The 14,396-nt window shown below is 34.6% G+C and overlaps 1 protein-coding gene across 1 annotated transcript in view; it reads left to right on the forward strand.

The window, feature by feature from the left end:
- Window positions 1-14,396, forward strand: part of Adss (adenylosuccinate synthetase) — a 45,781-nt gene that overhangs the window by 16,475 nt on the left and 14,910 nt on the right. The window contains exons 9-10 of the mRNA XM_089245790.1: window positions 6,449-6,530; window positions 9,954-10,077. Coding sequence (XP_089101916.1) covers window positions 6,449-6,530; window positions 9,954-10,077 — 206 coding nt within the window. The remainder of the gene's footprint in view (window positions 1-6,448; window positions 6,531-9,953; window positions 10,078-14,396) is intronic.

Consider the following 14,396-nt stretch of genomic DNA (forward strand, 5'->3'; position numbering starts at 1 on the left):
ACTTGCCCCGTTTGAGAAAGTATCTAGTTGCAGTGCTAGATAGATGGCACCACCTACTGAACACAAACACTCCAAATGCTGGGCACACACACATAAGTACTCTCTTAAATTTCTCCAATGCAAATCTGACATAGCACCCATATTCAGGTGTTAAAATATGTGGCAGTTAAATGGCAACAGATCAGAGTTGTGAACCATCAGGGAAGGAAAATAAAATCATTTTACCAGGATAACCAAAGTATGAATAGGGAATGAGAAGATAAGTGTCTGGAGAGGAGAGAGTGAATCTGATTTGCTTTAAATTTTTGATCAGAAGATATTGAAAATGTCAAGATATTTTTAACAAAATGTAAAATCAATTGGAAGGGAATTCATAAATTGATTATTAGTTAATATATAAATGTGTGCATTCAACTGTTTATTAAAGTGGATCCTGCTTATAACGTTTTTTAAAAAATCGTCATAAAAAAACGTAATAAATAGGAAAACATTTTAAACAGGAAATTGCTATGAGTATTACTTATTGTTAGGACCATGAAAATAAGTTGTATCAAGTGGGAAAACATTCTAAATGAGAGAAACATTATAAGCGGGTATATTGTTATCAACTGTATATTTGTTTTAGATTTATTACATGTGCGGAATTCCATTCGTTAAATTCTCAGTTTGCGCTAATGAGCTTCTTTGCAAGTTTTTCCTACTAGTAGACAATGAAAGTAAATGAACCTTTGGATAGAACATGTTTTTAGAAATGAAAAAAATTACTTGATTCACAGATACCTTCTTCTCTTACCCAGAACATGACCCAGTCAGTCTCAACGAAGAAATATAAGCAGGTGATCAAGACCTGGAGCATACTGGAAGAAAATTCATAGAGATACCAGTGAATTATGGGGAGGGGGCATAATTTTTTTTCAGAGGGACCCACTTTTTCACTCAAAAAGCACCCAGGTAAATTAGAGTCCAGTGGCATCTCTGCTTATATATGGTGCTAATCATAATCATTTCACATTATTGAAGAATTAAACTTAGCAGTACATCATTGTGATACAATTCTGTAGTGACAATATTTAAAAATGGGACTTACTGTCTGGACGTATTTCATTTGATTATCAAGCACACATGCTTTTATTTCATACACTGTTATATGGATTTGCCAAGCATCCAATCCTCTTTTAGGCCATCACTCAAAAGAGCTGGTGGATTTCTAGCTTCCAAAGAACTTTTCAGTTTATGTTTAATCTCCTATTTGGTATATGTGCCTTGAGTGTAGAGTAACGAAGAGACCACTCAAGTTTTTGAATGAGAATTAGCTTATTAAACATTATATTAAAGAGACATGGGGGGGGGGTATATTTTGTTTTTCAACACATTTTTGTATCAACGTTGATGGCTGTCATGTGATGGACAGTAGAATGTTGCAATTTCATTTTTAAAGTTATTTGTCGAAAATTCACAAGTCACATTAAAGTGAACATGTTTTAGAGGTTTTGTAATCAAAACCCAAGTTTTTGATTCAAGATTTTTTTATTTTGAATGTGCTTGGCGTGTTATGATTGAATAGATGACTTGAATGATAGTCACATCCCTTAATAACTCTGCAGTCCTTGAGATAGGGGTTTTCCAATTTCAAGGTGTGCATGTGAGCCAGTCTACCATTTGAAAGTCTCTTTGCAGAGAGCAGACAGATCTTCAACACAATACTTACATAACATGAAAATTCAAGCACTTGCCATTTTCACTTCAAAATATGTAGGCAGATTGCTGTATCAGTAGAACACACACTATCCATAACTCTAACATAAATACATTATCAGACCTGCTAACTTTCCAAATTTAGCCCAGCAATGCCAGATTTCACTACTTTACAGAGCTTCCCAATTATGAATTCATATTGCTGGGTTTCAATTATTGTCATTAACATGGGTTATTACTGGGTTTCAATTATTGTCATTAACATTGGTTATTACTGGGTTTCAATTATTAGACAAGTATACGAGCGGTTGCATCCTAACTCGGAGCCTGTATGCGTTTTTTGCAATTTTCACGCTCTCAATATGGTTTGCGACACCATGTTCCATTGCAATTTTTTTCCCTCTTGATGTCTACTAACAACCCTCCAGTAATAACTCATGAACATTTTATTACTGGGTTTCAATTATTGTCATGAACATGGGTTATTGCTGGGTTTCAATTATTGTCATGAACATGGAAAAAAATGAAGAAAAGAAACATAGTCAGTGTCGTCTTAATGCATGGGCACCTCAACAGGGTTCGTACGGTGCTTAAAAACTCCTTAAAAAGTCATTAATTTTCATTTCCTTTTTAAGGCCCCTTAATAACTCCTTGAAATCCTTCCAGCTGTTTCTAAAAAAGGTAGACTTTCCCGCGCTCTCAATTTTGTCCCAGAAAATCGGATTGTTGTAACTGCATTTCCTTATACAAATTATCGGCTCCACATCGTGAAACCCCGATCATATCCTTGATCGTACAACTGAAGATGGTTTACTCTAGTCCAGTGTTTCTCAACAATCGGCCGCGGTAAAAAAAAAGTCGCCACTGCAAGCAGCAGAAATTACTATGGTCGATCGTCATTGCTTCAAATCCCGATGTTTTGTGGGGAAAAAAGAAATTCATTTCATGAATAAGAGCGAGAATTATGAGTTAATTTGTAAATTTCGCCAAATAACGAGTATTAAATCGCCAATGTCGCCAAATAACGAGTGCTAAATCGCCAAAAATCGTGTTGAATGTCCTGAAATTTGCTCTCATTTTGGAACAATTTCTTTCTGAGTGCAACTGAAAAACAAGAAGGAAAATTGAAAAACTTAATTTTAAAGAATTTGTGTACGTGTTGATCCACTTTGAGCGAGAGATGAATAAAGAGATGCTGCAAATATAATTTTGCAAGAAAAATCTTTGTCAGCTGTGGATTTTATTTTGAATAATTGGGGGGAGGGAATGAATATCACTTTTAGAATTTTTATAATTTATGTGATGATGTGTTATAAGTTATATTTTTGACCGAAACTTCAAAGTTTTAGAATACCTTAGTGACAACAGAAAAGTATGTATGTAGATAGATTATTTTATGAATTCTTATGATGCTGGGTAACAAATAAGTTGTAATTTCTGAACCACTTCTATGTCTATATTTTTGAGAGGAGGGAAAATTTGGCAAATAAAAAATTAATTTGCATATGTGCCTCGCCCTTTTTTTTTTGCTGTAAAAGTTATGAAGTTTGCCATGACTCTTTAAAAACTGCTTGAAACTCCTCAAAAAGTCCTTTAAAAACTCCTTAATTTTTATTTTGGAAATTTTGTATGAACCCTGTTCAAGAGAAGAGGGCCTCACAAAAATGAGATTTGGTTGAAATTTTCCCGAATTTACCATGTAGGGTCTCAGAAAAACCACTTGGCCCGGGGACCCTGTGATGCTCTTGAGGTGCTCCTTTGAGGGGCACTACATAAAAAAAAATTTTTTTGGCCGAACTAACTTCATATACTTGATACATAGGACTCATATAAATGTATTTTGCAACTATTTTATTTTCATCAAAATGCAGCGAACAACAGGTGGTCGCACAGCGGGGACACCGCACACCTAGAACACTGAAAGGGTGTACACTCCCTAGGGTGTAATGCCGGAAGAGCAACATTTTCTTTAAAAAAATTCCCTTTCCACCGATTTTGTAGGCCAAAATGACCAACATAAGCATATTGTTAGCTGGTACATCTCTTTCAATGAGATGGCAGTGTAAATTTTCATTCTTGAGTGGCATATAAATTTGTTTGAAATGCTAAATTTCCCATCAGTGGCACTGAAAAAAAGAATAAGAACATAAAGTTTGGCAATGTATCCGGCATTGGTAGAATTTCCTGAGACGGTCCCACTTCTTCTTTGAAATCTGGGTTGTGGTTTTTCCTCCCGGACCATATGAAACCATATGGAATTGTTGAGAAGATTCAGGCATTGGGCAGTGTATACATCAGCATCATTTTCGTCATAATCCATGCAGTAAGCTTTGTTTTATTTTCTTTATCTGGGGTATCATCAGATGCATTAGACTCCGGATCAGAGAGAAGCTCTGAAATTAGTATAATATTGCTTCCTCTCTACTAAGGAATTTTATAGGCATTTCACCACCAATAAAAGTAATAAATACACAATCGGGGGGGGGGGGTGCTCAAGGCAAAATAAAAATTAATAGAGAGAGAGCGCATAGAAGTAGTCGTCAAAAGAAAAAGCTGCTCTAAAACCACTAGAATGAAAGAATGGCTATGTGCTGGACAAAAAATAGCATATGTCGTGTCTTCCATTCTAACCCCTCAAACTCCTCCACAAATACACATCTGAGACGTTTCAACACCATGGCTGCTGTCACCCATTTTCTAGTAAACAAGAAAGAGGAGAGAAAATGAAGAAAAACAAGGCGCTTCGTCTCAGAGAGGTGGTTTCACACTGACGTCACTTGGTGTATCTCATTGCTCTAGGTGTGCGGTGTCCTCAGTATGGAACCACCTTTTTAAAACTTCAATAATTTGATTTTAAACTATTCTTAAGTTTATTGAATGGCTTAATTTGAACAAATAGGGCAAAATCTTTAAAAAACCATCAATTTTTGAAAAAAAAATTTTTTTATTAGGAAATTAATTTTAAAAAAATGTACCATAAAAATAGAGAAAATGACGGATTTTTTTATCACTTGCAAAACAAAACCAGTATGATGCTGCCATCTCTGACAGAAAATCTAGATCTTAAGCTATTTAATAGGATTTAAATGATTACTGTGCGAAAATTAGTTCTTTTTTAATGGAATTTTGAAAAGGTGGTTTTGCTATGGGTACATTGCACCGGAAAGGGTTAAGACAGTCTGCATTGTTTTTTTTCCTACCGCCTGTTTCTTTTTTTTAGAAAGCTACCTCCATCCACCCATTTACATGAAAAACTTCTTGTCACATCACATTATTTGGACGGCACTCTGTATGAATGGTAGTCAAAGCTGTCCAAATCTATGAACTTAATAAACAAGGCGACCCATTCATGTTGAAAGTGTTTTTTTTATATGTGTTTGATCGTAAGACAGCTGGTAAATATTTCAATAGGTGCTACTATGACAGCCATATTTTATAGCTAAAATTACAGAAAATCGGGATCTATATACAGGAAAATACAGGTTATCATTAGTTGAGAACAAAATTCCTTATTGATGATAAGAGGAAATTTGAAGAATTTTATAAATCTGTTAATTATATATATAGATATTAATTATATATGTAGATATTAATTTTACGAGGAAATAAGTTTAGTATAACGAAAATGCCCAGTATCATTCAATGAAGCATTGTTGCAAAACAATGGACATACTTTTGGAGTATTTGGACAGCAAACTATGACGCAAAATACAGGAACATCTCATGAAATATGGGTAATATGGTCACCATATGTATTGCTTCTTATTAGGGTCATAAAAAATTTGACATGCAAATTATGTTTGCTGGATTTTTAAGTAAATTGTAGGATTTTCATAAGAGAGTTAAAGGGTTTTATATCTTCTGAAGGTTGGCACGTCACCATTAGAGGTCACTTTTATGCCGATAACCCACTTTCTGGCATATACCAATTTGTTAAAAATTCTTCTGAGGAATGTTTATGAGGTTCATGTATGGTTATAAAGTAGTAGACGTCCTTGTATTAAGTCTCATTCCGTGTTCTTAAAATAGTGGGTACACTTGAACCTATTGTTCAGATAAGTCTTCTCTTGTGAAGAAACATTTTACATTTTTTTTCATTCGTTCAAACTATTTAATAGCAAAAAAATCCAATTCAATCCCATCTTTAATCAAGTACAAATTTTCCCCTCAAACTTTTGGAATTTAGTTTGCTTCAGCATAATTTGTGGTTTTTGAACTTTGAAGGGTGAATGCAAACTGCTCCGACCAACACTATATTTACATAAACTGGGAAATTCAGGCAGGCCACAACAGGCAAATTTCCCTTCAAGGTGGCTGAAAAAATTATGCCCATAAAAATATGGATGCCAAATAACCAAAATACAGCAAACGAAGTAATAGTAGTAGTTAATTTAGATTCAACACCAACAACTTTAATGAACACCACAACAAAGGAATGTGAATCAGATCTGTTTTTTTGTAACGAAACTATGCCCTTGTAATTCATACAGCTGCATTTTTTACAAATTTTGCAAAGGAATATATACGAGGTGTATGTGCAGTTAAGTAGTAGCAGCTGTGGGTTTGGACACAAATTAAAATAGTATGATGTACTCTATATTATGTATCGTCTAAAGCTACTGAAAATTATTTGACGGATTCGGATTGACTTTTTATGGAATAGGATCATGAATTTTTTACTTAGAACTGCAGAAATGTTTGTCGTGGATGATTTGTCATATATGTAAATAATTTTTCTTTTTGATTAATTTAGGTTCCGTAATTTGCTGAATTCTTTTATTCTGCAACATCCAGATCTCAAAGTAGATGCTGAAGCTGAACTCGAAAAATATCGGGCAAGTATTCCTTTATGTGGGTTATGCTTTAACTTACGGGGCTCACAAATGTTTGGCGATGTGTATCCTGTTGCTAACTCAGATGTTTGCAAGTTATATGGCACCACTGTATTACAATATGTGCTATCTATAGGTCATCTATTATCCATTTTTTAAATCTTTTCCTCCTGCTCATACATGGCTCACAAAAAATAACTAAATGATCTAAGTGACCCTTGAAAGATTATCAAATCACTTAAGTGGTCTGTGGCACATTTTCAGATCATTTAAGTGACCCCAAGCACATTTCCAAATTACTTGGGTGACCCACAGCAGACTTCCAGTTCACTCGAGCGGCAGGTGATGCATTTGCAAATTACTTAAGTGATTGGCCGGCACATTTCCAGCTCACTAAAGTGGCCAGCGGCATGCTTCGAGAACACTTGAGTGGCTCACAGCACACTTACTGATCACTTAAACAGCCGGCAACATATTTACAGTTCACTTAGGTGACATACTGCATTTTTATAAACCACTTAAGTGGCTCTTGGTATATTTCCAGATCACTCAAGTGGCGGCACACACTCATCATCTGAGTGGCTCTTGGCACTTTTCCAAATTGCTTAAATTGTCTGCAACACATTTCCAAGTGACTCAAGTGGCCGGGACACATTCCCAGATTAATGAACTGCCCACACCCCTGAAAAGATTGAGCACACTTGCATTCTCGCTTGTGTTGAGTTTTCTGTTCTTGCTTTTTTTATGATTTTGAAAATTGGGGGTTTGCCTCATAAAAAGCAAGATGTGATAGATTCCTTTAAGAACAAAGGTTCACTCATTAGTGAGTATTTTTGGTTCAATAGGACACGAATGATTTAAAATCAAAATTCATTTACTTGGTTTTTTAAATTTCTTTCAAGCATATCTACTAAATTTTTGTTGACTAATTTAAGATTGAAAAAAAAAAATTGTTGCATCGGTGATTAATCAAAATGTAGCTGACACTAATATCTATATATATAAAATTGATTTTCTATCTGTGTGTTCTCTATACAAATCTACAATTTTAGATCGATCGTGGCCAAATTTTGCATATATACCAAATGGGACCCAACTTGAACGATAGGATACTTTAAAATTTCGTCAGAGCAGGGCAAATGCCCCAAATAAGCAAAAAACTGTCAGGCAACAATGGTTTTTGGGCCTCAACAATCACTTTCCGAACGTTTACTTTGGTTATCGTGTTTCCCTAGTAATGTGTGCGTTTAAGACGTGTATATGCCTTTACAATGGTTTGTGATTTCTTCAACGCTGTCTGTATATGTATAATATTTATGCCTTTATAATGGTTTGCCACTTTATTCAATCCTCCCAGTAATGAGAGCTTTTTGAATAGACATCAGCATCACTTTGAGGGTAAGGCAAAGGGTGATCCCCCATAGAAATCAATGTTAAAATTGCCGATTTTAATGTAGAAATGCGGAAATTTGTGGTGGGGGTTTTTTCTGTCACATCAATAATTTAAAAAATTGTATTAAATACTCGATTTTTGAAATATTGAGTTCGCTTAGAGATATACGAAGCCCAGAAAATTAAATGTGAAGCAATTAGCCAGACCTACTTTTGACTTGGACATTCATGCAATAACATTGATTTCAACTTTTTATTAATTCTCAAGCATGAAAATTAATGTCTCCGTATTGTCTTTTAATATTGAACTGCATAAATTCATATAGTTTAGGTTGTTTTAAAATTAATTATGGGCCCGTAAAACGTACATCAAAAAAATTCCACAGCTTTAATTAAGCATTTTTTGAAGCAAAAATAGTCAGAGATAGATAACTTGAAGTTCAAAAAAGGGGGGGGGGAGGATTGAAATACCTAGCACCCTTTAAGAAAAGAAAAAAAAATATTTTTTTTTTACGTTTCTTTAAATCTAGATTTGTTTCTTTCATGAGTCGCGTAGGAAGTCGCCATATTGGTGAACTTGGACATGGTTTGCATGTCCCTCAAAGAAAGAGGGAGATATCAGGTGATCCAAAAAAGCCTCATTGAAAAAAACCCGGGCAACGCCGGATATTATAGCTAGTCAGCAATAAAAGTCAAAATTTACCGAAACTAGTGAAAAACTACCAAAAATTTATTGGGCGCAATAACTGATTAATACCTTTATATTTTTTAAACTGGTTAACATTTTTTTACACTCCTGCATTCCAAGTATGAAATGAGTATTAGTTTTTAGTTCCAAGGTTGTGCAAAACTTCTTGATCTATGATAAATTGGATAATTTTTAAAGTGATCCAGACAGTTCTGAGAATTAGTGGAGGAAAAGGGTGATGTAACAGTGTAATATTCTAAGTAACTGGCAATTGATTGGAAGTTTTTTTAGTAGAAGCTCCGTTAAAAAGTCTCGCCACAGAGAGCAACAGGCCTACTACGGTACAACTATTCAATCATTGCACTTCACTCATAGTTAGAGAAATTGATGGCAGAGATGGCAGCACTAAACACAAGTCTTACTCACAAACTTCACGGTATGTTGGTTCACAACACGTACATGCATATATATTCCAACATGTACCAATTTGTTAGAAGTTCCGCAGAAGAATGTAGACGAGGTGCATATGTGGTTTAGTAGTTGATTAGAAGCATGAATTGCTGTACAAATTATGTATAATTCCATGCTGCACCTGACTCGTGTTTTGCACTAAGAATTTCCGCTCAACCTTACAATTGGTATAATGAGCCATCATTGTTCAAGGCTTTTTGGAACACCATGTTCGAGTTCTGCAGTTATCATTATTGTTAAAATTTGAAAAATGCTTGCATTTTGAAATGATATAACCAGTCATCTTGCCAATTTCTCCTTTTCACCCCTTCTTAGAAGTTGAAGTTTTAAGAGAATAAAATATATTTTTGAATAAAACTTTTTATGAATACACTGAAACTGAGTTCATGTTCTTTGCTGTTTTTCAGTGTCATCAGCAAAAACAAATTTACTAATCAGAATAATTAAGTTTTCAAAATTATGCCGAAAATTGGCATATTATATCGACTTGCTATTCTGTCATAGCCAGGTGACTGGTTAAAATGGTCACTTTTTTTTAAGACATTTGCGGCGCCAATAGATTTTTATTTTTTGTTTAAACTTATGAATGTCAGGACATACAGTAACCATGTTCCTTCTTTGCTATGTCAATGCGACTAAGGCACTAGATTTCTACATCACGCCTGAAAGTTATAGACTTTAATAATCTCAGTTATAACAATTCAGATGATTATATATCAGTGATTAACTTGCATATTTTTTTACTAATTGCAAGGTTTTTTTTACTTATTTTTTTATTGGGATTCTTTTTCCTCCATTTTGCTTCACTTCATTCCTGTCTTTGTGAGTGTTGATATGAATCTCAAAGCAATAATTTACATTCTTATTTCTTTTAGGGTTATGCAACGAGGATAGCCCCATTCGTAATAGATACTGTTACCTATATGCACAATGCCATACAAGATGGCAAAAAGATTTTGGTGGAAGGAGCCAATGCAGCTCTCCTCGATATTGACTTCGGTAAATTGCATTGCTAGAAATTGTTACAACAAAAAATAATTTTCTTCTGTTGTGCTATTTGTTTCTGGGCACAGTTCACTCTTTCTGGAAAAGACTGAAAAACTAAGTAATTGACTGGACTGTGTGCAGCCATTTCATCTTCATTGCATTGTTATTATGTTATATTTTCAAATGAAAAAGTTGTTAGCTGGTGAAATCACATCAAAGGCTTGGCGCACCAACCTCTGTGAGTATACAAAAAACTGCTATTTGGAACAAGCAATAAATTGTAGGTTCCTATCTGATTAGTCCCCATTTGCAGAAAATGACTGTTGTGCAACAAAAATGATCAATGATCAAACTTGATATACAATTTTTGCCTCTTTTAAACCTCTATTCTTGTAACGACATGTTCATGTTTTGTAAAGACATGCCCCACTCATCTTTACATTATACTAGCTGAAAATAAGAAGAAAGCTTTTTTAATGAAAAACTATATTTTACAACGGCTTTGTCACAAAGTGTCAATGCGTAATACTATGCTAAAAAACGTGATAATCTCTCCTTGTTCCATGTGACTAGTTAGGGTTTAGATAAGTTTAAAATAAGTTAGGTTTCAAATCATTTTCATTTACAGAGTGAATCTATATTTTCACGATATATAGAACAATGGCAGCCAGCCTGTGCCATTTCCAATAATTTTTTAAACTGGTCATTTGATTTTATACTCATTCTCATTAAAGGTTGCTAGAGGTTTCCATTTGTACAGGATTATATCGCATTGTGAAGACGTCTCCAGTGTCTCAGAAATTTTAATTTTTTCTCCCTTTCTATGAACTTGTGCATCTTCAGATATTTTGTAAAATTTGTAAAATTTTGGGAAAAATCTTCCTCCGTCACACTTTGTACCATGCCATGCCTGTATCCAAGCTGGACTATATCCCTGATGCAGGACATAACACGAATCTTCATTCAAAAAAATTGCTTATATACAGTGAAATCTCTATATAATGATACTCTGTGGACCACAAAAAAAAAAAAAAAGTTGCAGAGAAATTATCATTACATTGAGAGGCAACCTTTTAATACTCGAATATAGACATTTCCAATTGAAGCATTAAAAAAAACCCCGTTGTAGAGGGATTTATCATTATGTAGAGTATCTCCATATTCAGGTTTCACTAAATGTTACGAGCTCATTTTATTAAATCTAGGTTTATTTCCATTTTTCCATAAATCAAGAATTTTTTGGTTGCTTCCAGAAAAGAAAAACGTATTTTGTCATATTCATAATGAAACTTAACAAGGTTGTTTGAAGGTGTAAAATTTCACTCTATTCAATTTTTACAATGCAGTAGTTGACTGTACAAAAAGTTTGGCAACATTTTCATTGAACAATTCACTACTGCAGTAACACTCAAGGCCATTGGATTTCCAATGTCGACAGCACTTTTTTTTTTTTTTAATAATAACGTGATCAGCACGTATTCCCAACAGATCATTACGATCTGTCCTTTGCAAATGCAAAGTGCTGTTGACATTATAGAGACTGATGACTTTTCTTTCCGAGTTCAACTCAGCATAATATCTGGAAAATAACTGTTTCCTTGATTATAAACACTTTCCTCTTTCTTATTCCTCTCAGAAAAAAAATGGCTATCAGCCCATATATATGATCTCCAAAGCAGAATGTGCTGAAAACTGACATGTCACACAAGCTGCTGCAGAATAATCTCAGACAGAATTTTATGGAAAGAACAATCTCTTTGTGAAATCTAATCACAAAAAATAATTTAAAAAAATCATATTTAATTGGTATTTTTCACATAAATTAACAATTTACTGATTACATTTTATTGTGTGGTGCATACCTATCCCTTTCTGTAATAAGGTTATGTTACGGGTGAATTTCTAGGATAAGTAAAACATGAAACTGAAAATAGAATCCTAGAGTGCAATAAGGTGGAAGTTCACATGAATTGCACAAATTCACTAACTGAAGGATGTACTTGGACAAGAAATGTATTGTGTTACTGAAAGGGGCAAAGAACATCTAGAGAGGAAAAATAAGTTGTTAATTTTATGATGCATTTTTTAATATTTGAGAGTAAACAATGGTTGACATTTTTGTAATTTGATGTAAAATTGTAACAAGTGTTAAAAAAATAGATTCTTTAAGTACATTGATACCTCGGCTAACAAATGCCTTGGCTTAAGGATTTTCTGGCGAATGAAGAGTTTTCCGAGATTTTTCTGCTTTGGCTAACAAACATTTCCGATGATATGAAAGCATGCACTAACATAAAATATCCACATCACGAGTTGAATTTTTGCAACAATCATCAGAATTACTGTCACTAGGGCCCAATTAACTCGTGTTCAGCTCAAAATCTTTTTTTAGATGTACCTACATTTCTCTTTCTGAAAATTTTTAAACCATTTCGTAAAAAATGAAAGATTCAGCCAAAATAGAAAGAGCATTGGAAAAGGTAGCTTATGTTTTCAGAGCATGCATTCTTTCAGTGCAAGGCTTGGCATCAAGCTGAACAGTCTGGGAGATTATCTTCTCCATCTGCATGTATCAGACACAGAAACGAGCTTTTTTTTAATATTTATTTAAATAATAAATTTCACAATTAAAATTCAGTATCAATTGAAATTACATGAAAATAATGAAAAATATAAATAAATGATAAATAAATGAATTTTATTTTCAATTAGAAATGACAATTTTATTCATAATTATGATAAATTTTAAGAAAATTTATATTCTGCCACTGAATATTCAGTAGAAATGAATTACCTTTTGTTTTAGATAATACAATTGAACGACTGACATTATTTGAACCCAAAATTGCAAAAGAACCATGGCTATACGCATTTCAGAAATATATGAAGTTCCTTCATCAGTAGCAGAAACAAAGAAAAATATCGAAAAATACTCATAGTGGGAGTTACTTGCTGTGATAGGCAAAAGAGCAGAATTCGACTCTTGTCTACAACAGCGAGTAACTCCCGCTATAAGGAGTATTTTACAATATTTTTTTTTGTTTCTGCTACTGATGAAGCAACTTCATATAATGTATGGAACTTCATATCATATTATGGAAAAATTTGAGGAGCAGACAGTAACAACAGCGCCTGTCAAACGAACAATTTGGCTCTGCTACGTTGATGATACATTCGTTGTTTGGGGGCATAGTGAAAAAAAATCTTCACTAATTCTTGGACCATCTCAACGGAATTCATGAAAACATCAAGTTCACTATGGAAATAGAGAAAGAAGGACAGCTCCCGTTCTTGGACGTTCTGGTCAGCCGTCAAGGTCAACGTTTAGGCCACGGCATCTATCGCAAGCCTACTCTCACCAACAGATATGTTCATAAGCTCTCCAATCATCCAATCATCATCCTCACCAAAAACGAGGCGTACTGAAAACCTTGATCGAGAGGACAAGAAGACCATGTGAAGGAAAAGATCTAAGTAAAGAGATTGAGCACTTAAAATCAGTTTTCCGCTCTAATGGGTACACAAAAGACTACATCGGAAAATCCTTATGCCCCATCAAGGAATCACCAGTGGAAAATGAGGAGTCACAAGCAATTGGAAAAGCTGTGCTGCCTTTTATTCCCGGAGTGACGGCAATAATCAGCAAGGTCATGAAAAAACATTTTCAAACCAACCAGAAAAATATGTGAAATGCTGCGATCAGCAAAAGACCACCATGACCCTCTATCAACACTGGGAATCTACTGAATATCGTGCACCCGTGGTCAGGTATACATTGGAACCCCAAAAAGATCTGTGTCCACGAGAATAAAAGAGCATGAACGATGCTGCAGAATGGGCCAAACAGAAAAGTCGGCGGTGGCAGAGCATTCGCTTAACGACAACCACAGTGTACAGTTCAGCAAAACACAGGTAATAGCTAATGTTGACCACTTCTTTCCACGAACCTACAGAGAGGCTATTGAAATACAAGCACAAAAACAGCTATAATAGAAGAGAAGAAACTTTGAAATTGAGCAGATCCTGGACACCAGCTCTCAGAAGAACAAAACCTTCCCCTTCAAGATCCAGCAACAGAATTGATAACTCCACATCTCTCGGCCAATCAGGTTCTACCAGCATAACAACTGTTTTCAATAGTTCTGCCAGCCATAGAATCAACTGACAAATCGCAAAACAATAGTGTAGATCAAACCACTTATGTACGTAAATACAACCTGAGACTCCGGAAAACTTGACTTCGATCCAGTTTATCTATTCTGATGATGCCAACCACTAGTGTTGGGGAAACATTGAGAACTAACTCGAATGGACGACTGTCTTCGAACCCG

This window comes from Pholcus phalangioides, unplaced genomic scaffold (assembly GCF_987345545.1).
Source record: "Pholcus phalangioides strain wild (caught in Gottingen) unplaced genomic scaffold, Ppha-v1.0 ptg000016l_1, whole genome shotgun sequence".
NCBI classification, from domain to species: Eukaryota; Metazoa; Arthropoda; class Arachnida; order Araneae; family Pholcidae; genus Pholcus; species Pholcus phalangioides.